General features: G+C 36.9%; 1 protein-coding gene across 4 annotated transcripts; it reads right to left on the reverse strand.

Moving 5' to 3' along the window:
- Positions 1-9,687: 9,687 nt before the first annotated feature.
- On the reverse strand, positions 9,688-21,351 carry LOC116247935 (uncharacterized). Of its 4 annotated transcripts, none has more exons than XM_050075973.1 (12): positions 20,934-21,351; positions 19,042-19,110; positions 18,388-18,483; positions 18,168-18,289; positions 17,240-17,435; positions 15,950-16,125; positions 14,747-14,876; positions 12,102-12,262; positions 11,462-11,520; positions 11,291-11,387; positions 10,044-10,497; positions 9,728-9,951 (listed from the first exon to the last, which is right to left on the reverse strand). In XM_050075973.1, the coding sequence occupies exons 1-11, from the start codon at positions 21,258-21,260 to the stop codon at positions 10,494-10,496; spliced, it is 1,437 nt and encodes a 478-aa protein (XP_049931930.1). In that variant the 5' UTR covers positions 21,261-21,351; the 3' UTR covers positions 9,728-9,951; positions 10,044-10,493. The 4 variants fall into 4 exon arrangements, with proteins under 4 accessions (XP_031476258.1, XP_049931930.1, XP_031476259.1 ...); XM_031620399.2 differs by having other exon boundaries at positions 10,044-10,506; XM_031620400.2 differs by having other exon boundaries at positions 9,826-9,951; positions 10,364-10,506.
- Positions 21,352-22,150: the final 799 nt, after the last annotated feature.

Genomic DNA, 22,150 nt, shown 5'->3' on the forward strand with positions numbered 1-22,150 from the left:
CCCTCTCTCTGTTTATATACATGTCTGAAGCAGCTGTGCTCTCGGTAGCTTAATTAGCAGTAAGATGATAATTTTAAATTTTTATACTTATATCTAACATGATCAAAACTCGAAAGTTTCCCTACAATGCGAAGTTTTTGTGACTTCTTCGTAAAGTTCATGTATCTTAAGTAATTGTAAGAGAACATTCCCGTAGTACAAAATTAAATGACCATTTGGCATTATCTCTCTCTCTCTCTCTCTACACTGAAAGCCATCTGCAGCGCAGAAGTACTTTGTGGGTTCTCTTTTATGTAGTCAAGCAAGTGGATGACACTCGCTTGTGTCTAAATCAAACCTCCACTGTGATAGTTAATTCAATTTTTATAGCTAACCCTACCACCTTTATTTTGAAATTTAAGAAGAGAGAGAGAGAGTGATACAGAGCTAGATTGCTCACCAGGTATGAACAAAGGAATTGGCGATGTCCTTGTAGCTAACAACTGATATCAAATCAAATCGGTTGGTGTGACGTGCTTGTCTTTTCACATAGGCCACTGACTTCATATGTTCGGTGAACTTGTGGACATAAAAATATTGCCCTCACACTTATTCAGCCCTTACCAAATTGAACTTAACTGAAGTAATTGATGTCAGATGCAGACACGGAGTTCGATCTTATTTTAAAAAACTGAATTTAGATTTCACAAGCATACACAGCTCAGATCTGGATTTAGTTGCCAAACAATGTACCAATTCCAAATCCGATCGGTACCAGATTGAGATTTATTTGCCAGATTCAACTAATAAAATCCATTTGCATCCTTAGTAGCCTCCTCCAATGGATCTTTTGAGAACTTACTCATTCTCTTTGTGATTATACTATAATTGTAGCTCTGCACCAATGACTTGCCTTCCATTTGATGCAGTGGGTTGGACTTTAGCTGTTAGAATCGCAGGCTAAAGTTCAAATTTCATCACTTTCCACGCAAAATAGTTGAAAATAATTGAAAATGGCACCTGACTCTTTATCACATATAGATCGCTCTCCATCAATTTGATTCAGCTCCATTCCATTCAATTGTCTTGACATCATTCGGCTGCCACCAAGTTGAAAGAATACCATGAGTTCAAAATTCTTCGACGGTGGTTCCAATGTCAGCTATACTTCTGAACAGCGGAGTTAACTCTCTGCCAAGAATCAAGTGGCGGACTAAGCAGATAAGAGAAGGAAGACGAAAGGAAGACAAAGATCAAGATCTGTCTTCTACTGACCTGTGCTTAAGAATGAGTGAGCAAATAATTCCAGAATACCCAACGTGGATGATGTGGTGAGAGAAAAGGTCGTGGAAATGATGCATGGAGACACAAAGGAAATCTGTCAAGTTCTGGGACCTGATCATCTGGATATGCATCCACATTCATTTGGACCAGAGCAACACGGTAAGAAGCCAAAATTTGCAGAGATTTTGACCTGACTTACGAATCTTGTTCTGGAGAAGATCTCAGTCAGTGAGAATCTCATAGTCTTCTAAACTTTTTTTGGTTTAGCGTGAAAAATAATTAATCAGATTCGTATCTCTACCAAATACAGCATCATAAACATATCTATCAATTGAAATTGATGGTTCTTTTCCGAAAATTATCTTGTGCCTCTGCATTATATCGGCCTTCGGGATCTCTTGATAAAATTGTTATATTCTTTTCTAAAGCATTCTTGTGTCTGATAAACTATACATGTTTCTCGACTCGAAGGATTATGGCGCTCATAATAAAATATTTTGCAGAACAAAGCTCGTTACTGAAACCAAACTTAATTACCAAGTGGGCCTTTGATGGCACCAATTACTTCTTTAATAGAAATTATAACACTGTTGAAGTTATTCTGAGAAAAAGGAAGTCTGTGCTCAGATCTCCAACTGGAATTCTGAAAAAGTCCTACAACAGATTATAAAACAGAACTTTTCTTGAAACTTTTTTGCAGTATTTGACGGCTTTAAACACCGGCCTTCGAATTATTGGCAACAAAAAGTATAGCAGAGAAATTTCAAGCGCCTACAGAGTGACCCAGAAGATACTAGAATGAATTGTTGCATTCTTGGTTCGCCGGTATCCACACAACGATCAGGATCTTCTTCGATGCAGATCCAAACATCACAAGAAGACATGTTTTAAAAAGCTTACGTCTTCGTCACCCATCTTGCCAAGTGGGGCAGCAAGAGAACAAACTCGGCTGAATCACACCACATCTGGTAGGTAGCAAATCTTGCAAGTTGCAGCTCCCACCTAAACCCCTGTTTGGGAATAGGAGAAGGGTTCGGATAGGAAGATGAATGTTAATAATCAACAGCAAAATAAAAGTCAGCCGATCTGTGCAAAAGTGAGGTATCGTTCTTGGGAATTGAAGTTCTTTTTCTTGATGGCTAACTCCTCCCCACTAGCTTTCTGCTGCCAAAAGGAGCTTTCTCTTGTCTGCTAATCGCACATAGTATTTTAACAGTCAGTCCCAGTTTTTTTTTTTCCTCCATAATGTAAAGTTTGTTGATACTTTCTCTTCCGAAAATTTGATGGGGGTATCCGCCATTTTACCTTCTCTGGTGTTTGGTTACAGTAATATATGCATACACTTGTATGTGGTTCTAGGGGTGAAACTTCGAAAATGTTCAAACTAGGTGCGCATTTGCTGAGGCCAATGTTCGCTTTGTATCTTGAAAAGAAGGTGAAGATATTTTTCTTTATAATAGTTGTTGTTTTTTCATCCGGCCTTTTGAGCTAAAAATAAGTAGGAAGGCATACATGGTGAAACTCTTTCTTCATGAAAAAGTCGCTCCTTAGAAGTATATTCGGAGAAAGTTTCACTGCCTCTTTTAATATCTCGTTTTAAGTTTTAAAATGACAACACCATTTGAAAGTTTAATGTGCAATTAACATGACATTAGAAGGGGAGGAGATAGAGAAAGAGAGAGGTGCGAGACATTTATATGCTAGATGGACAAAAAACAATCCCAGCCTTTGATTTTTTTCACATCAGCCTAGAGATGATGAACCACTGAGATTGTTCTTTATCTGTATACCTTGTAAGTATCTAGCGCCTATATATATATATAGACAAAGAGAGAGAGAGAGAGAGAAAGAGCAGAATAGTACATTAAGTAAGCTGTAAGTAATATATTATCTTGCCGTAACTAAAATGGAAGTTGGTACTGACATATTTGAAAGGATATTATCAAAGACCCAGGATGGCCCCAACTTCAATGCATTGGTATTAACTATTAAAAACTGTTCAAGGTTTGGTAGAAGCCTGTATAGGAAAGTAGCACAGAAACATCATATAAGGTAGCCGCCTCAATGTAGGCATTAAGTGTCATACCCTCCCATCCAGAACTTCTTAGGACCTGATAATTATCTAGAGTACCTGACATGGGATTATGATATTGGATCAAGTCTTAGATGCTGGAGTTCTAGTCATTTACCTTACCTGGACAAGCACAGCTCTATAGTCTATTCTTGGCCTGGACATATGTACCAATATCACTGCAGAATAATTCAAATTTTCACATCCTTTTGCGTTGGACTCCATCTGGGGACATGCTTATTCATGTCCAGTAAAACAACTGTGCACGTGCATGTGCACTTTATGTGTGTACGATGTGTGTGTGCGAGAAAGAGAGAGAGAGAGAGATTCAGTTTTCCAGACTTTCTTCCTGATTATGAGATACTGTGAATCTCACAAGTATTTTAATCTCATCTGGCAGCTGAAGATCAGTAAGTTCACGAAGTTGATATAGTTTCATTGAGTTTGGAACTCATCTGTAGTAAAACATGGGAGTAGTCCTCGATTAGACTGGAGTTTCACCGCCCAAATTCCTGCCAATATACAATAACTTGACGGGAGCTTTCTTTCCCCGAACTTGAAAAGAAGCAATAGAAAACAAAGTAATTGACAGTACTATAAATTACAGTAAAGCTAAAGAAGATGCCTTCAATTAATCATCTGCCTTTACTGTGGCTTTTCATTGAATATACCAGTCAATCTGAATGAGCGTAATTCAACACAGAAATAGTGACTCATTGTTTCTGCATGTGAAAGGAGGAGGAAATTGGCGTATCTAACACTGGAGAGAAGGAGAAGTCTGCAGTTGCAGTTCGGAATCGTATTGTTTTCTCTTCATTTTCTCTCGGGCTGAGTCAGACACCCTTGAACATTACGAGTTGTCCATTTGAGCAATCAAGAAGGCCTTCCTTCAATTTCCTTATCTTCTCGTAACTTCAAAAGAAAAGGTACAACTTTTTCGTAATTGTTTGATCAAGGGTACACTTCCCGAAAAACTGTCAATTTTTTTTTTTGTTTGTCAAATTAAGAAAAGTTTACTGCATGGTCTTATTTGACAGGTTCAATGAAAGTATGTGTTATTAAAAAAAATACCACAAAGATGGCCTCCTTTTACAATTATAAGTACCAAAAGTAAGCCGGAAAATAAAAACTTTATTGCTTTCTTATTCCCGTCCCAAAAATATTATAAAAAATCAGAACATCGAAAACTGAAAATCCCTTTACAATGTGTGTTTTCTTTCTATTTCAAAACTAAAATATCATCCTGTGGAGATCAAAAGAAACTATCATCCGATTCAGTGGGCCTTGGTTAGGTGGGATTGGTGCAGAAAATTCGACCAACCTAAGCATGGAAAATCTCATGAGTGAACTAAATGATTCAAACACAGAGCCTATTATCCCTGCCATCAATCGCAGTGCATTTGTTGCGAATGCAGCTTGGTATGGAACCCTTGACCACTTCCAGCAGGAAGTTCTGAAAACGAACTGCTCTCCTCTGTCATATGCTGCTCTTTTTGGTAGTCATTATCGAATCCCCATCATTCCTCATAATCCTCTTCTGGTGGATTACATCTCAAGGTTCTACTGAAGATTGATGAGCTCAATTACATCATTCTGTTTCCTTCTTGTAGTCAATGTGTTTTGAATGATCTTTTCTAACTGTTGGTATACCATATGCCTAATTTGGATATGACTTGATCTTATGTTATGGTAATGGATGAGTCTTAGCCTTCTCATTGTTGGGTACTGTGTAAGTGAAAGCAAAACACAAAGTATATTCATTTTTTTCAGATCTTTTCTTTTGCTAAAAGAGCTTACATTTTCTAGTCTTGTTTCACCTACTGTAATCTTTTCAGGCTAAAAAAGTGGGAAGTGACATCTTAATTTAGGAAAAGGAGCTGTCCCTTTACTTTCTCTTTTTCTAAATGTGAGTGGGCCATTGGCAGGAGCATGTACCGCCTCACACTTTTTAAGTGACCTAGCTTTAGTTTCTTGTTTTTGCCTTTATGTCCCTCTTTATTGCTTTTCTGCTTTTAGGGTTTTTGCTTGTCCAAGTCTTTAAGACAGTTCATGCACTCTTTGTTTTATTCCTTGGACTTTTTCTCGCGTGGTAGAGGCATAGATACACTTCACACAAGATTTGAGGATATTCTTTAGGAGCTAAGCCTTCGATTCTTTTGACTTAGAGATATTATGCGCTGGTTAATCGTAGTGAGCTAATCCAGGCCTTTCATATACTACTGCTCAGCGTTGGAAAAATCAGAAATTGAGTTCAATCAGTCAGCCGATTGCCAGTTCCCGGAATCACCAATGAGTAGAAAACCAATTTTATTATATTTATTTTGAAAAGAAAATAATGGAAATATATATAAAATATGAAAACAGAAAATTTTAAAATTCTTTGAAATGATAAAAGATAAATAATCATATGACATATGCCTTCCTTATATGAGCTGGTGAACCGAATCGATTTGCCACTGATTTGGTCAGATTGAATGATTCGGCCTAATTTTACATTACTTTTTACTACTATGGTGTGTGGCATGATTTGTATATTTAAAAAAGTAAATCATTTATCGAAGATGGCAGTAGTTGGATGGAACATTCAGACACCATTAGTTTCTTGATTGAGTAATTAGTTGCCTCGAATATGTCTGCTTAATGGGCCAGGATCAAGCAAAATCAAAATCTCTTTCTGAGCATTCTCAAGGCACCAATGGAGCTACCCAGAAGACGAACAAAAGGAAACAGATGGAGGAGGAAAACCAAGTGACCTAAGGGTTGCAGGCTTTATGTCACGTTAAGCCAGCTGATCAAGGAACCAATAGAAACAATTTCACAGGCAGAAAAAGTGCAAATATTCCCACTAGAGCGACCATGAAAAGGGAACACAGTTCTTCTATCAAGAGAAAAATAAAAAAACTATCAAAGAATTTGTTTGGATGTGCTGAGTTATAAAAAGAACCAAAGTAGCCCTTGTGCATTAGGGATAAGAAGTTGGGTTACAGTTTTCGCTCTTTTTTTGGGTCGTAGAATGAAATACTCCTCCTGCTCCCCCACCCACCCTTCTATCTTCTTATGTTGGGTTTCTTTATCCTGATTTGTAAATGTTGGATAAAAAGGAGAAAAAAAGTTATTTTCGAAAGACAGCCGGTTGAAAAACAAGGAGCTTGGAGTACCAAATAAAAGTGGCAATTTTATTTAATAAGAGCTAGCTATCTCTTTTTGTAGAGAAACAAGAGAGAGTAAATGAACAGACATCTCCTCTTAGATACCGCGGTCTTATGGTTTGCAGCATTGTCACAAATATCGTTATTGAGAAAATCTCGGTTAGGTTTTTCTTGGGCATTTTTCGTCGAAGTTGTTCTTCTCGGGAAAACAGAGACAATTTTAAAAACTTTAAAAATTAATAAAATCTAAAAATCTTCAAAAAGTTCAACAATTTTAAAAATAATAAGATCTCAGGAACGATCGAGATAAAATCATGAAGTTTTCATTTTTGGAAGGACTTTCCAAAACTTGTGACTTTTTGCGATTTTTTTGTGTCATTTGTTTTTCAAGGAAATATCGCGACATTTTCAAAAATCTTGTTATATTTGTGACAGTTGGTGAAGAGAATATTTATTAGCAAAACCCAGAAAATTTTAAAATCTGTCACAGAAAACAGATAGAAAATCTCAATTATAACGAGATGCCTTCAATGCAGTGTGTACCCACACCAAAATCAGAGAATTTTCCGGTATCCAGCTTTTCGGTAACTGACAAACAAGTTAAAACACAGATTCTTAAAGGCGGTGCTCAAGATATGTTCATTTTTTAAATGTGAGCACACAAAATCCACAAGCCTAGAAGGCCTTCATCCACCTGATACTAACTTACTACCAACGTTCTCTCTTTTTTCACCAGACCAAAGCAGTGAGGGAACTTCTATATGGCTACCAAGAGAGGGATGGTATCATATATGAAGTCCCGATAAGATCGATTCATTAGAAAGAATCTATTAACTGTTCAATAGATTTATTGTCTATGTACTCATAGGTGCTATATTAGATTCTGACCAGACCTTGGATCAATCTTATCTCCATGATTTTGTTGCTAGAAAGTACCACCATTTTGGGTTCTGAAACTCCACATAACTAGCTAGGCCATATAAATATATTCCTTTATGCTGATATATCCAAGAGGACTTAGTAATTTCTATAGGCAGAAAAATAAAAATAAACTGTATGTGCCCAAAACACAAATAGAATAACTTTGTCATGAATTGAATAGATCTGCCAAGGAAGTTAATTAATTTTATCTTTTCCAAGAGCAAATGGCGTGTCTAACAGCAATGACATGTGAGTATAGCTATCTCTTAGTCAATAATTTTCGTATAGCATGTGATTGTGGGATCACAGCCTTTGATGCCATTGTCTTATGCATAGTGTAAGGACCATTAATCAACATTATTCAATAGGCAGTAGCAACTGTGAATGGGATTAACCAGAAGCGCGTCGCCTTCATCATGTCTCATGCAATTTATTGGAGTTTGTCACTTATGTCCACTCCCCAGATGATGCGATGCGTCATGGAGGGCAATGTAGTGTTGGGCATGAAGCAATCCATGGATGATGATGCATGAGGTGACAGTGCTTTCCCCAACTCTGGCTATCATTTCTTGCAATATCTTGGTCAGCTTGTCACTGTTTATGTATGCCACAAACTCTGTAACCAATCTGTTCTTGACGCTTGTTCCAATGCCTTAAAGACTGGCCAACCTTTTCTCTGTTCACCGTGGAATTGGGGAAAACGATCAGTTTCTATGCTTCAAATCACAAGAAACCATTTTCAAACGTATATCTAGTTGTGTAATATACATAATCAATTATGTTATAAAGTAAAAATCGAAACTTCGAATCGTTTCAGATTTCTCATCTTTTTATTTCAAGATTCAACAGGTCCTAGTGATATTTCTTACATCGAGTTGAACCTCGATCAGATACACTGACAGCGAAGGTCTTTAGCTACAAGACGGTCTCCTTTTGTGTTAGGCTTGAACACTCAATTTTCAGTTACGCAGTAACTCAAACGTTTTCTCCAAATGCGACTTCAAAGATGGATGAAAAATGCTTTAATATATAGAAACAGAAAAATGATGAGAACCTAATATCTAAAACAAATTTTATAAGCCAAGAAAAAATAAATGTTCATTAATATTCTTATAAAATTTAGTATAAGCAGAAATAGGCAAAGTGGCCAGACAGCCTGAGTGGCGTATGTAAGGAGATGTATGAATGGTAACATAATGGGTTGAAGAATCAAAGGCAAAAGTGATAAGCTTTGGGGATTTTGTGCGCCAGCAAAGGCAGGATAAAAAGTGAATGTTATCCATGGGAGAAAAAGTTGACATTCGACTTCTTTGAGTAAGAGATTTTAAGTCCACACGTATTTGACCTCAAGCGCCAGCCACAGGAGACATCACCATATTTTCTTAGCAAGGCTAGATGCACGACTAAAAGTGGTGACCTTATGAGGCATTTGGTGGGCGCGTTTGGTAACAGGGACACTCTGTTCCCTTCAACAGGTTCATGGAACACTGCGATGAAGGACAGATTCATGGAATTGTTACCAAACGCCCTCACAGTATCGTCGAATTCCAGCACCATGTTCAGTCCCTTTCCGCGTTGATCCCTCATTGACCTCCTTGGGAATGCTTATTTTTACTCGGCCAAAAGAAAGCATATACATTTGCAGATTCACATTCATAGTCATAATTTTCTCCCCATCTTCTTTGACAGGAATAATGAGAACACATTACTACCACTGGCCTCAGAACCTTTATTGAAGATAAAGCAAACCTTCAGGAAGCGAAAAAGGAAAAAAGATTTGCTCGTATCTATGACTTGATCACACTGGGACCCAATGCAACTACGAGCTAGCCTTTGGCCCACAACCGCCCACGCATTTAGGACCATGCATAATGGTTCATGACCCTATATTCTCTTCACCGTAAAGGACACGGTCACGGAACAGGAGTTCGGGTGCGACTCGCTTTGTTCTTTTGGAAACAAAGACGCAAGAACACAAATTTCTTTTATTTTTATCAATAAAAAGCAATTAATAAACTAATATTTAAAGAAGTAACAAATAATGTTAATCTAGGTGTCTGTACACATGGGCGTGTCCACCTGTGCCACACTGCCAAAAAAGGAGTCCCGATGGCATCCGAACAAAATTCTGGACCCATTCCAACTAGCAACTGATTCATATTCAAGAAGAAACAAACAAGCATCCTGCGTCATGAGATTCAAAAGGAGTTTAAATTGAAGGGACAATATTCCTATACTCACAAAGAGGTTAAATATAATGGATATAAAATTGGTTAGATCATCCAAGGGGAAAATCTCATGGGATATATTTATTCTCTGCCTATTGGCAAAAACTGAATGAGTGGTATTTTTGTTCTCAATTTAGGACTGAAAGGATTCCATCGCCGTATTCTACAGGAAAGACTCCTTAACATTGACAAACTAATACATGTTATAATAAAAATGATAGAAATAGGGTTATATCGGTAGATTTTGAGGGGATGATGTACAAGAGTCCCAGACGCATGCACACTCAATGATGCAAACTTCGTCCCACTCTGCTTCTTCCTGTAAAAACACCAGCAAATCAGATCTTTCATCTACTCTACAAGAATGAATAAATAGATAAATAAGAGAATGAAACAAGAGAATAACGTTACATTTGCAATAACGTTGTATTTGCATCCAAGGTGCTTGTTTCAATAAATATGGTGAATCTATTGCCAGAAAAATGACAGATGAAAACATGTTGTGGGTAATCAGGCTCACAAGTGCACTGCATTACAAATGTATGTGATGACCAAGGAGACTTTGACTGTTTGCCCAAAAGCATTGAACATATTGTGAATCTAAAAGCTAAGTTGCTTGCAGCATAAAACTATGCAAACGACTGCATGTTCAATAAGCCAGTGAATAGGAGGTAGTAGGGTGATACTTTCCAAAAGAAAAAGTAACTAGGAGATCCTAGGCAATGCACAACCTTATGTGCACATTTCTTCTTCGCAAAAGCATGTGCACACACAGCGCCACTCCACATGAGCAAAGCCAAGTCGAACATCCTCCACCCAAGCCCAATTAGTTTAAGGTAAAATAGCTGCTTGTGCCTCCACTTATCTACAAGACCTAGTCAGAAATAAGTCCAATACAATTATACAAGCCAAGCCAGGCCAAGTAAAGAGCTGCTTGGTTCAACTCCAGGACCTACTCACCCACAAAGGATATGTATAATCCAAATAAATAAGCCTAAAGACTTTCATCAAGAGACTTCCATTATGTTACTGCAATTAAAAGATTGCTTTGTTTTGTCAATCTAATTTGCACATCTTAAGTATTCAACAGCATCATGCAGCTCAACCAACAACTCATTTCTGCAAAATGCAATTTGCCACACCTTTTCGCACAATTGTTTCCTGGTGTAGTGAGCTTTAGGAGTTAAAAATCATTTATCATGCCAATAATTGCCAGCCAAAATTTCTACTGTTCTACACAGTCCAAGTTATATAATATGAAAATGGCATTTGCTTAAAAGTTAAAACCAATATCATAGATATCAATATCGGCCAGGTTTTTCTCAGGTATTTTTCAGCAAAAGTTGTTTTTCTTGGGAAAATTTTGAGAAAAATCTAGACAAATTTTAAAAAAATAATAAATTCTAAATATTAGAAAAAGATAGAATAAATGAGAAACTAATAATTGCAAAAAAAGCAAAAATAAAACTCAACCAGAAATCGTGAAAAATTGCATGGTGAGATTTTCAAAATCTCACGAGATTTTCCTATATTTTTATTTTACTTGTTTTTCTCACAAATATCCCAAAATTTTTGAAATCTCATATCTGTGACAGTGCTTAAAACAAGACATTCAAGAGAAAGATTCTCTCAGAATTTTCTAGAAATTAGTAGCATACCTGAGAAATGTCATGAAGGAATGCCACATAGAATTTATCCGTCTAAAGTTTTCCATGCCCGTGGGTCTTCGTGTAGCTCGCTTATATCCATCTTTACCTATGAATAGACATAGATGAATAAGTAACAACAAAGAAATAAATAAATAAATACATAAAGTAATGCATATATACCATATGTACAAGATGATGTAAGTGAAGCCAATTGTTGCACAAGATCAAGCTCTAAACCACTGCACCAAATATTAAACAAGAAGTTACGTGTGTACCAATATGAGGACAGATTCCAGACCACTATAAGCACAATATGAAGAGAAATTCAGAAGGTTTTGTCGCTCAGTAACAAAGAGTTTGAAAGGCATTATCCTTTCCCAAGTCAAAATCTTTTTCCAAGGCTTTTTCCCAAGGCAGTAGTCATATAACTAAAGCTAGTAAAAAAACATATGTTGTTCGTATCAATGGGATTAAGGATGTCATTCTCAAAGTAAATCCTTTGGCTCCCTTAAGATGAAGATGGTGTCTACTAGCCTAACAGAACAGGATATTGGAACAAGGAGTAAGGGCGGATTAAGGAAATCGTTTTAATGGCATGAATTTCTAACTCCAAAAAGTCGGATGACAAGTCCAGCATCCACCTACTTACAATGCCAAAGAAGAAACTTTCCAAATTAGGTTTGCATTAAAGTATCAGGACATGAATAAATAACCAAGATAAGACATACAGTAACAGCCAGGATGGACCAAAAACTTATAAACCTCTCATGCAAAGGTACACATCACTAACAGATAACGATAACTAGAAAACCAAATTAACCTGATATTCTTTGGAATCCGAACATTCACTACAAAGTGGTGATCACCACGGATAGAGGGATTCTTGATGTCTGGAACACCAACAGAAGGAACCTTTATTGTCTCACCAGGCTGTGTTCCTGGTGGAATTTGAAGATCCCTAGAACCTTCAACAGTTTCCACCTGAAAATGGTCAGCACTTTAAGTTGTATCAACCATCTCTTTCAGATGTAACTAACTCAAACAAAAGTAGGTTTCCCAAAAAAAAAATCCTAATGCAATTCCACAGAAAAAACTGCACGTCAGAAATCTTAAACTATAAAATCATCTTTAGTTCATATGTCTGCCTAAGAGAATGATGAACAAGGAAGCAGATTATAAACTATGAAACCTGGGTGCGCCATTTTGGGCCTCGCACCCGCGTCGACGCGATGCGGGTGCGGGTGCACCCCCGGTGTGCACCCAAATGGGTCAAACAAGAGTCGGGTGCGGTCAAAGGCGAGTCAGTCTACTTTGGTCCAATTTCTAGGGTTTTTTTTTTTTTTAAGTTTTTAACAAAGTCGATTCATCCCTCTTCTTCGAGCTTTCCCTCTTTGTCCCTTCTTCTTCTTCATCCCTCTTCTTCGACCTTCATCCCTCTTCGTCTCTTCTTCTTCATCGTCCCTCTATACGTCACATTGGGTGGAGCCAGCGAACTCGTCGCTTGCAGCCTGCAGGGCAGAGTGACCTCCATTCAAGGTAAGTAGCAATTTCACTTGCCCACTCTCCCTCTCCCGGTTTTCTGTTTCGAGAATGGTGTTGCATATTTGGGTTTTCTCGTTTGGTCTAGTTCTCTCTTTTTTTTTTTCTCATTTTTGGGTTTTCTCGTTTTCTATTGTCAGCGTCGTCTGGTTTGATCCACCTCTCTCTCTCCCACCGCCGGCCAAACTCGAACAGCGGCCTGCCATCGATTCCTTTGCCGTTTATTCCCACAGCCGGCAACCCAGCCTCAGGTTAGTCATTCTATTAGACTATTAGAAAGCGTTTTGCCGTTTTCTGATTTCTCTAGATCGATCCTTCCATTTTTAGTATACTTTGTATTTTAGTATACACCTGGTTTTATTTTACAAGGAAAATCAGCTCTGTTTTTGTCGACAGGAAATAAATCTCTCGTAAAAACAAGGAACAAACAAGAACAAATTAAAATGTAAAAACGACAGACAATCTTTAGAGGCAGAAGAAAGGAAAGGAGCAAAGGGGGGAAGAGCGCTCAGTGGTGGCAATGAGAGTAAAATAGCTTTGACTTGAAACATTGTGGATGAAGCAGGGAAACGAATGCTCATGACTTCAGAAATCAGCAATTAGTTATCGACGAAAAGAGTTTCAGAACGAAAAAAGGGGGAAAAATGAATGAGGCAGAAGAGAAGTGCGTTACAAAAAACTAAAACACTAACGCTTCAATACAATGCATTTGAGAAACTTATAAACGGTAGATAATACCAATTTAGCAACTTAAAAACCTGTTGGTCTCCCGAAAACATACGATTATATGTGTAAAAGGTAACCAGAAGCTCTTGGAAAGGCCGACGATCAAATTAAAAAGCCTGCACATAATGCCATTGAACCAGTCTAACTTTATAAGTTTTTTGAAAAAATAAAAAGCTATCCCAATGTGGTCTTGCAAATTTGGAAACGTAGAAATTCATATAAAGCTCATGTTTTCAAACATATAAAATGTGCTTTGAGAGCAAAAAAGATTCCGATAACTTGTGTTCACAATGTCATAAAAAATTTTCAACTGTATTCACATTTAAAGCACATGTTATGTTTTCTTTTTCTCTTTTGACTTCTAAATACCACTTCTAACAAATAAATGGTGTACAAATTGGATACAAAATCATTATTCACAATCGTTAAATATACAGAGCTGATTTATACAGAGCTGATTTTAGTATATTCCTTGTTTTCTGATTTCTTTGGCTCTCTGCTGGTTTCTGATTAAAAAACCAATGCTGCAGGCTGCTTTTGTTTTATATTCTGATTTTTGTGAAATCTGGATAGCTGCAGTTACGCAGCATATAGTCTATTTTGCTATCTATTCTTAAATTTGTTATATTTGAATTTTTTTATTTTGAGCTTTGAAGGTAAAACCATAAAAGATGACAAATAGAACGGAAGGAAAAGAAGTTGTTTCAGGTTCTCCTGCAATAGGTTCTTCATGTAGTGTGACTGTATTGATGTATGGACTATGATGTATGATTGTATGAACTGTGATTTTGTGAACTCAAAACTAGAGTATATTTCTTGTTGAATGTTGAATTGGTGATTGATAATGATATCATAATTAGCAAATTGCAATTTTGATTTTGTTATTTAATAATTTTGTGGTTTATAGACAATTTTTTGTCATATATATTATATACATATTATTATTATTATAATAAATTAATAATAATAATAATAATAATAAAATACTCTCACTACACCGCCGCACCTAAATTTTTTGAGACGTGCCGCACCAGCACCCGCACTCAGGTGACATAGATTATAAATGATGTCAATTTCTTAATATCAATTATCAACCACACACACACACACACACACACAGAAAAAAAAAGCCTTAGCCACTGCAATCATTATGCATTTTCAAAATGAACAATGAAAGACAAACAGACTCATTTCCAATACCTTTACAACAGTACCAAGTATTGCCTCAGTATAGTTGATGCTTATATCTGAGTAGAGGTCAAGCCCATTCCTTTGAACTCCAGCCTTTTCCTTAACATGAAGAAGTATATAGATATCACCAGCTATTCCCCTGAGAAGTGTATCAAAGAAATTCGTTAAAAACTACAATTACAAATTGTCAGGAACTACTTCTCATATCCAATAATGACATAATCTAATATCCAATAATGACTTCGTGCAAACAGGAGAAAAACAAAAATTTTTCCGAACAGGGGGGATTCCTATAAGAAAATATTTCATGTTCCAAAGTATATTCTCTACAGAAACTAATGAAGTTAAGAAAACATTTCAGGTTTCAAAGCAAATTTTCTGCAGAAACTAATGCCTGCACATAGATATCAAGTTCCTAATAGAGCAAGGAAGATTATCTTTGATCTCAAGAATGCTCCAGTGAAGAAGTCTTCAAAGCTCGCTATCAATCCAATGATTTGTCCAACCCAAAATATCCGCTCATAACCTAGTCACTGGAGTAGATTGACCAGGTTTCTTTCAGCCAAAGGGATGCCCAACTTGCTTCATTACACTCAGAAATTCGAAAAGATGATTGACAAGCAAAGCAGGCAAAAAGACAAAAATTTTGGACAGTAATTTTATAATGGACAAGTACAGGAGGTTGCTCACTGCTGCAAAAACCTCTCAAAGCTTGTTGCACAATAACAAGTGTGAATCACAATAACTAAAGGAAAATAAGGTACGAACATAAATACATAAAACTTTGTGTGTGCCTCTGCTATTCTCGTCATATTGAACTGCTTAGTGGAAACCATGCCTTTTATTTTCCACTTTCAGTGGTTCTTTTTGTGAATCAAGCACGAAAAATATCACCAACTTGGTTATGTCAAAAAGAACATTGTTTGGATCATCTGATTGGTTTGAGATAAGTTCTAGATTTGGAAAGCTTCAAAGTCACTTTACCTGAGAAAAATTCAAAAAATCCCTTTCAAAAGTTCCACGTAATGCACCTACTTCTTATGTACCAGAAGCTTCATGCTTCTCCATATTGCAAAATTTACCCCCACCCCCAACTTCTCTTACCTACAGACCTAATGCTTATGCAGAGTTTCAGAAAAAAAAGGCAATGAGGTCATCTAACAATATAACATGAGTGCACATTTTTGAAGGTTAAAAGCAAGAGAGTAATACCTTCTTGTATCCACATTTCCTTCTCCTCGGACTTTCAGGGTAAGTCCATCACTAACACCAGGAGGGATATCAACATTGACAATTCGTTTTGAGCGCACTGTGCTTTCACCACCACACATTTTACATGGATCTTTTAAAACTTTACCAGCACCTCCACATTTTGAACAGCTAGAAACCTGAAAATATGCATTTCACATGTTGGCTAATTCAAGAAGTACTTGTGAAACATCCAGATACATGCAAAATTGCTCATGCATGCAATGCATTACATGTGGACAGTGGACACGATGTCGGTCTCACACAAACATGCAAAAACTAGAAGAAATCTGTTGACTTGAGACATTATATGTGAACACATGCAAAACTCAATAATTTTTTGTTTGTTTTCTGGCAGATGCAGTCAAGTATTACATTAACCAAAAAATATGCATTGCCACTGACCAGCCATACTGATGGTAGTCAAGTATTACGTTTTACATAACATTATCGTACAAGAATAATAATCCTCATGTCTCATGAAATGTTTGCTCACGTCCACTCTCAGTAGCCACAGAAAGGCTGTTGGCACATGAAAATGAAATGAACATCTTTGCAAGTTATAACCATGGAAAATAAAATGTATTCCATTGCCACAACAGTTTAGTTTCTGAATTACGTAATATATTAAGTGCAAATTCGATGAAGAGTGAGGACCATATATCTATGCAGATAATTACAGCACCCTGCCATAAATTGCTTGAAAGGAAAAAGTGACACATTCTAAGCTCCAGGCATATTCTAATTCCCCTTGATCTTCGTCATTTTCATGCCCAGATAGGCCTTGGGTACTATTTTACAACCTGATATAAACTCATGACTTAAGAACAAAATGAACTTTACCTTGCACAAAGGTGCTCAAAAATCAAATCTAAAACTAGATTATCTCCCTCAACACCTAAGAACATACTTGGTTGCCTGAAATTTTTTCAGGTGCCTTAATCCTGAAAAATGAAAAAGAAAAAACAGGATTCAGTCGGACCCCATAAGGTCCAACTGAAAATCCATAAAACCGACTGCTTTGTGCCTTGAACCTGGAGAACATATCCAGTATTTATAGTTTTGTGTTTGAAGTTTTGAACAAGTATAGTCCAGTCTAAACAAGCTGGGCATCCTAGATAACTTATGTGGGCAACCAAACAAGCCTTAAAGTCAGGCAGCGTCAAGGAATACTCTCTCATATAAACACCGATGAATCACATAGAGAAACAAAAAAGATAGAAAATGGCATAAACACATGAAAAATATCAATACCTGGGAAACCATTCCAAATGGTGTCCTCTGAGTTTTAATTGTGCCTCCCCTACCCCCACAATCTTTACAAGTTACCACTCCACTGTGAGATGTTGTCCCCTTCCCTTTACAATCTTCACATATTTCCACGCGTGTAACATCTATTTTTCGTTGCCCTCCAAATATAGATTCTTCAAAGCTCAAGGTTAAATCATATCTACAACAAAACAATATATGTTAGCCAATCTTTTAACCATTGTCATAAATAACGTTCTCAGGAAAATATCGGGGAAGGTTTTCTTGGGTGTTTTTTTCAGCAAAGTTATTCTTCGCGGAAAAGCCTCAGAAAAATCTCAGGATTTTTAAAAAAGGATTTTTAAAAAATTTAAAAAATACTAAAAATTAAAAAATCCCCAAAAATCTCAAGAAAAATAGTGAGATTTTCCTTTTTGGCAAGATTTTCGAAATCTCGTGAGATCTTGCTCTTCTTTCATTTTACCTGTTTTTCTTGTAAATATTGCAAGTTTTTCGAGATTGAAATCTCACGATATTTGTGACTGGTTCTAATGTAGATTCTCAAGATCACTATATTTGAAATGCACTAAAGGGACTAAAAGCATTGTCAAAATAAAAGCATGCTAATGTAATCAAATGTAACAGTTGCAACATGCTTATCAATCCCCTTCTTTGGTTTAATATTTGACATATGGTCAAATTTGAATGCACATGTTAGACCAACATAAAATGATACTTGAGGGGTCAGTTCTGGGCATTAAGATAGCATATGACAGTGCCCTTCCTAAACTACCAGTAGTACCTCCTCCTCCCGCCCCTCCCACACCCCCACCCCCTCTTTCCCCCACCACCCCCTTCCAATCCACACACACACACACACACAAAAAAAAAAGAAAAGAAAAAGAGGATGACGATAGCACCATGGAAGCTTTACCGAATATGAGCACCTTGATACCAATTACTTCTTGTGTTAAACACACCACTTGGACCAGCCTGGCTTCCAAAAAATCCATTTGATTCACCAAAAAGGGAATCAAAGACTTCAAAAGGATCTATCTGGACAACAGTGCATAAACTAAAGCACATGAGTACCCAAATATGTCAATTTTGCCCTTCTCACGAATCTTAGAAGAGTGTGAGCAGTCATTCTTTACCCCTTGTGAGCCAACACCTGATTCTTGGTAATCACCCTTTATTCCTGCCTCACCAAAGCGGTCATATAGGGATCGTTTTTCAGCATCTGATAGCACCTACGTAGAGAACATAACTCCATACGTTGATCATGGCACTGCATCTCCCATGTAATAAACAAAAGGGGCAATAAATCTCATCATCAAAGAAAAAAAACTGAATACTTGCAGCATATGGAAAGGTTTCTAGAAGAAATAGATACCCATGAGACTAGTTTCACAAGTCTCACACACTTATGAGCATGCAATATGCATACACATTACACTCACAGAAAACAAGAAGTTTATTTTAACAAGTCCTAAAACATTTTATCTCTTTTTGCTTGTAAAATTTTCTTTGAAAATGTACCAAAAGATCAATTTGGGACATGAATTATAACAAATAAATGTTTTGACAAGATGGTGCATAGGAAATCAGATTCATGATTACAGTTAAATGCAAGAACAAATGAACCGGTTTACCTTAATTAAAAATGAAGAGTTCCAGTACATTTATGTGCAGCATAAACAGAAAATTCAGTTTAGATCTTCCACCTCATTAACAGCATCAATATAAGCATGTTTTAACATAATAAACTACACTGACAAATTAGAAAGCAAACAAGGGAAATTAATCACCTCATATGCAGCACTGATTTCTTTGAACTTTTCCTCTGCTCCAGGGCTTTTGTTCATATCTGGATGGTACTGTTCCAATGAAGAAAATTGGAGAATCAGAAAATGTGAAAAATAATAAGTATCAAGATACGCTAGAGAGAAATGTTTAGAAGCAAATCTTTATAGTTGAGGAAATAAAGTTTACATAACATATTAAACAATATTTACTGGACAATTGCGCACTATACCATATTCTTTGAGATTATTAACTTTAGACTTTGAATGTCATAATCCACGCCATAGCTAGCATGTTCAATGCAAACAAGTGCAAGAAAGTAATAATAATCCCACTTTGGAAATGATGATAACAAATAAATAAAGGTGCCAAATGCAGACCTCCCATCAATTCATTGCCGTATTGCATCATGTGCACAAATAAGGAAAAAAGGGTCATACACTCAGACACAGATAGTCTCCTACATATGATGCAGTAACCACATCGCGAACATTATTCCTCTAAGTCTAAAATTGAAACTAGTCTTGCAGATGACATTTAAGTCCTCCTCATTTCCACATTTCAATCCCTTTCCCTTGAAAATTCTTTTCAAGTGCATACACAAGTCTTTCCTTTCTTTATCTTTAAAAATGTGTCAATTGTGCCTGTTACTCCAGGTAGAAAATATATCCAATCCCTAATGTGAAAACTAACCTAAACTGATCCCCAAGCAACTCTCATAGACCCACAGTAATCAAATAGACCAAAATGCCTTATTTGTTGTCCGCACCAACGTGCCTGCTTAGGTGCACCTAGGCCATACACCTTCTTGAGCAAGCTGGGATGTAGGGCCACCTAGGTGCCCATGTGAAAATTGTAAAATTCTCTTTTTTTTTCTTTTGCTTTTTTTTTCTTCTTCATCTTCTTCTACTTTTACGTTTTACCCTTTCTTTATTTTTTTCTTCTTTTAACCCTCTTTCTTCTTGTTGTTCTTTTTCTCTCATGCTCGTTCTTCTTCTTCATCCTCTTTATTTATTTTACTGCTTTTGCCAGCCTAAGCCCCCAACCATGTTCGCCTAGTCCTTTTTGAAGGTCCACCGCCTATGCTTGCCTAACTCGTTTGTTTACTGAGTTTGTTCAATAATTTCCCTGATGTATGTGTGTTATGTGGTCTCAACTCCCGAATCAAGCCAAATGACATGAATGTTGCCAAGAAACCTTGTAAATTCACGAGAATTTGCATAAAAGTTTATATAAAACGGCAAAAGAGAGAGACAGCAAAAAAAAAAAAAACTTCTGCTGACACTAAGCTCGCCCTCGGAGTTCAGATCCAGGAGGCATGCTAGATAGAGCTTGTTACATTATGAAAGGATGCCTACAGCATCTGCAGCTTCTAGTCACAGCCATCTTTCATAGTTCAAAGTCCACAGGACCCTCGTTAACATAGCAGCACAATCCTACACCGAGTGCCTGCATGCGCACGTTCTTCATGTCTACTAAGTAGGAAAGTGTTGGAACAAACGACCAATGGCCATTGCATCATCATACTATATGAATCATGAAACTCTTTCGCAAGAATTTATATAAATACACGTTCACTTGCTTCTCTCACCAATGGCGAGTGCTTTTTTAGGCTGAAGCCTTGATTTTACATCCGTACACAGCAAAGACGGATAAAAGATGAACAGTTTACCGGTATCACAATCACTGCACATTCCCCTAAATCTGATACAACCATTTCCCTACTGATCAAGCTGATCTTACAAAGCACATCTAAATAGGAAAACTCCCCAACAGAACAAAACAAATTCCTCATCAATTCGGACTTCAAGTAAAGATTAGGAAATTTAAGAAAAAAAAGCAACAAAGGTTCAAAGAAGAAACAAATTCAACATCAAGAAAAACGGTGTCGACCAACCTGACGAGCAAGCTTTCTGTAGGCGGTCTTGATTTCCTGCAGGGAGGCGTCTCTGTCGACGTTGAGCGTCGCATAGTAGTCCAAACGAGTCCGCGAGAAGGAAGAACCGCGCGATGCCTTAACCGAGAAGCCGCGCAACCGGCGGCTGGTTCTGAGAGATGGTGACCGCGGGAAGGACAGGGATGTCCGGAGAGCGGCTCCGGACGACGAGAAAGAGGGAAGAATAGGAGGAATGGGGGAGGAGAGGGAGATGGCAGCGACATTCGGAAGCCAAGGCGGAGAAACTGGAGATGGTGGCGAGGAGATGAAGCAGCGGCGGCTGAGCATGTCTTTGGCGCCCCTACTCCAGCGAACAGTGGCGGGAGGGAAACACTGCTCCCTTCTCCCCCTCTCGCTCTATGACCCCCGTCGCCTCCTCTCACCCACAAGCCCCCGTGCGTTCTACTTCTACCGACACGACTGGGAAAGTTTAAAAAAATTTTTATTTTATTTTAATATTTTTAAAATATTTATTAATTATCTATAATATGATTGCAGTAGATCCCCTTAAAAGTGATTAGGGGTCAGTTTTCATTTTAATTTTTTTTTTTTGTTTTTTTTTTAAATGAGCATCAATTGTTACTATTATAAAGCAATCTTTCATCTGAAAAAAAAGGCGCAGCAAAAAAAAAATAACTTAGGACCTTCATTCAAACAATGACATTTCATTGGCTCACCAAAAATATATTTATTAATTATTCTCAAAATAAACCCTGTAGTCACAAATAATGTTTCTAAGTTTTAAAGTCGATCCTTTTATCGAATATAATACGGTGGGTTTGAAAAAATGAAAAAAGTATGGAAAACTTTTAAAAATTTTAAAAAACTAAAAATAAGAGAAAAATAAAATAAATGAGAAACTAATAACACAAACATTAAAAGATAAGTAGATTTGCAATAAATAAAAAATATAAAATACAAAAAAAAAATATTTGGCATTAAAAATTTGAAAAATATGAAAAAACATGAAAAAATGTATTTTTTTGGTTTTTAATGTTTTTTTTAAAACATGTTTTTTAAGTTTTAAATAACCATTTAATTTATCACATTTTTTCATGTTTTTTTTTTAAATGCATTTTCTGTGACTATACTTTAAGCAGGATTGGGTGATCATGTAACCTACATCCAACCAAGAGGCACATTACATATATATTGAGCGTTTGACTCCTTGCACGTTG

The sequence above is a fragment of the Nymphaea colorata genome, chromosome 2, assembly GCF_008831285.2.
Source record: "Nymphaea colorata isolate Beijing-Zhang1983 chromosome 2, ASM883128v2, whole genome shotgun sequence".
Lineage (NCBI taxonomy): Eukaryota > Viridiplantae > Streptophyta > Magnoliopsida > Nymphaeales > Nymphaeaceae > Nymphaea > Nymphaea colorata.

Bases quoted from the DNA above. Each gene is read 5' to 3' on its own strand.
- LOC116247935 (XM_031620398.1), bottom strand. From the start codon at position 21,260: ATGCTCAGCCGCCGCTGCTTCATCTCCTCGCCACCATCTCCAGTTTCT. The intron at 18,484-19,041 runs GTGATTAATTTC...TTCTCTACGTAG, and splicing joins AAATCAGTGCTGCATATGAG to GTGCTATCAGATGCTGAAAA. The intron at 14,877-15,949 runs GTATTACTCTCT...TACACTTCTCAG, and splicing joins GGAAATGTGGATACAAGAAG to GGGAATAGCTGGTGATATCT.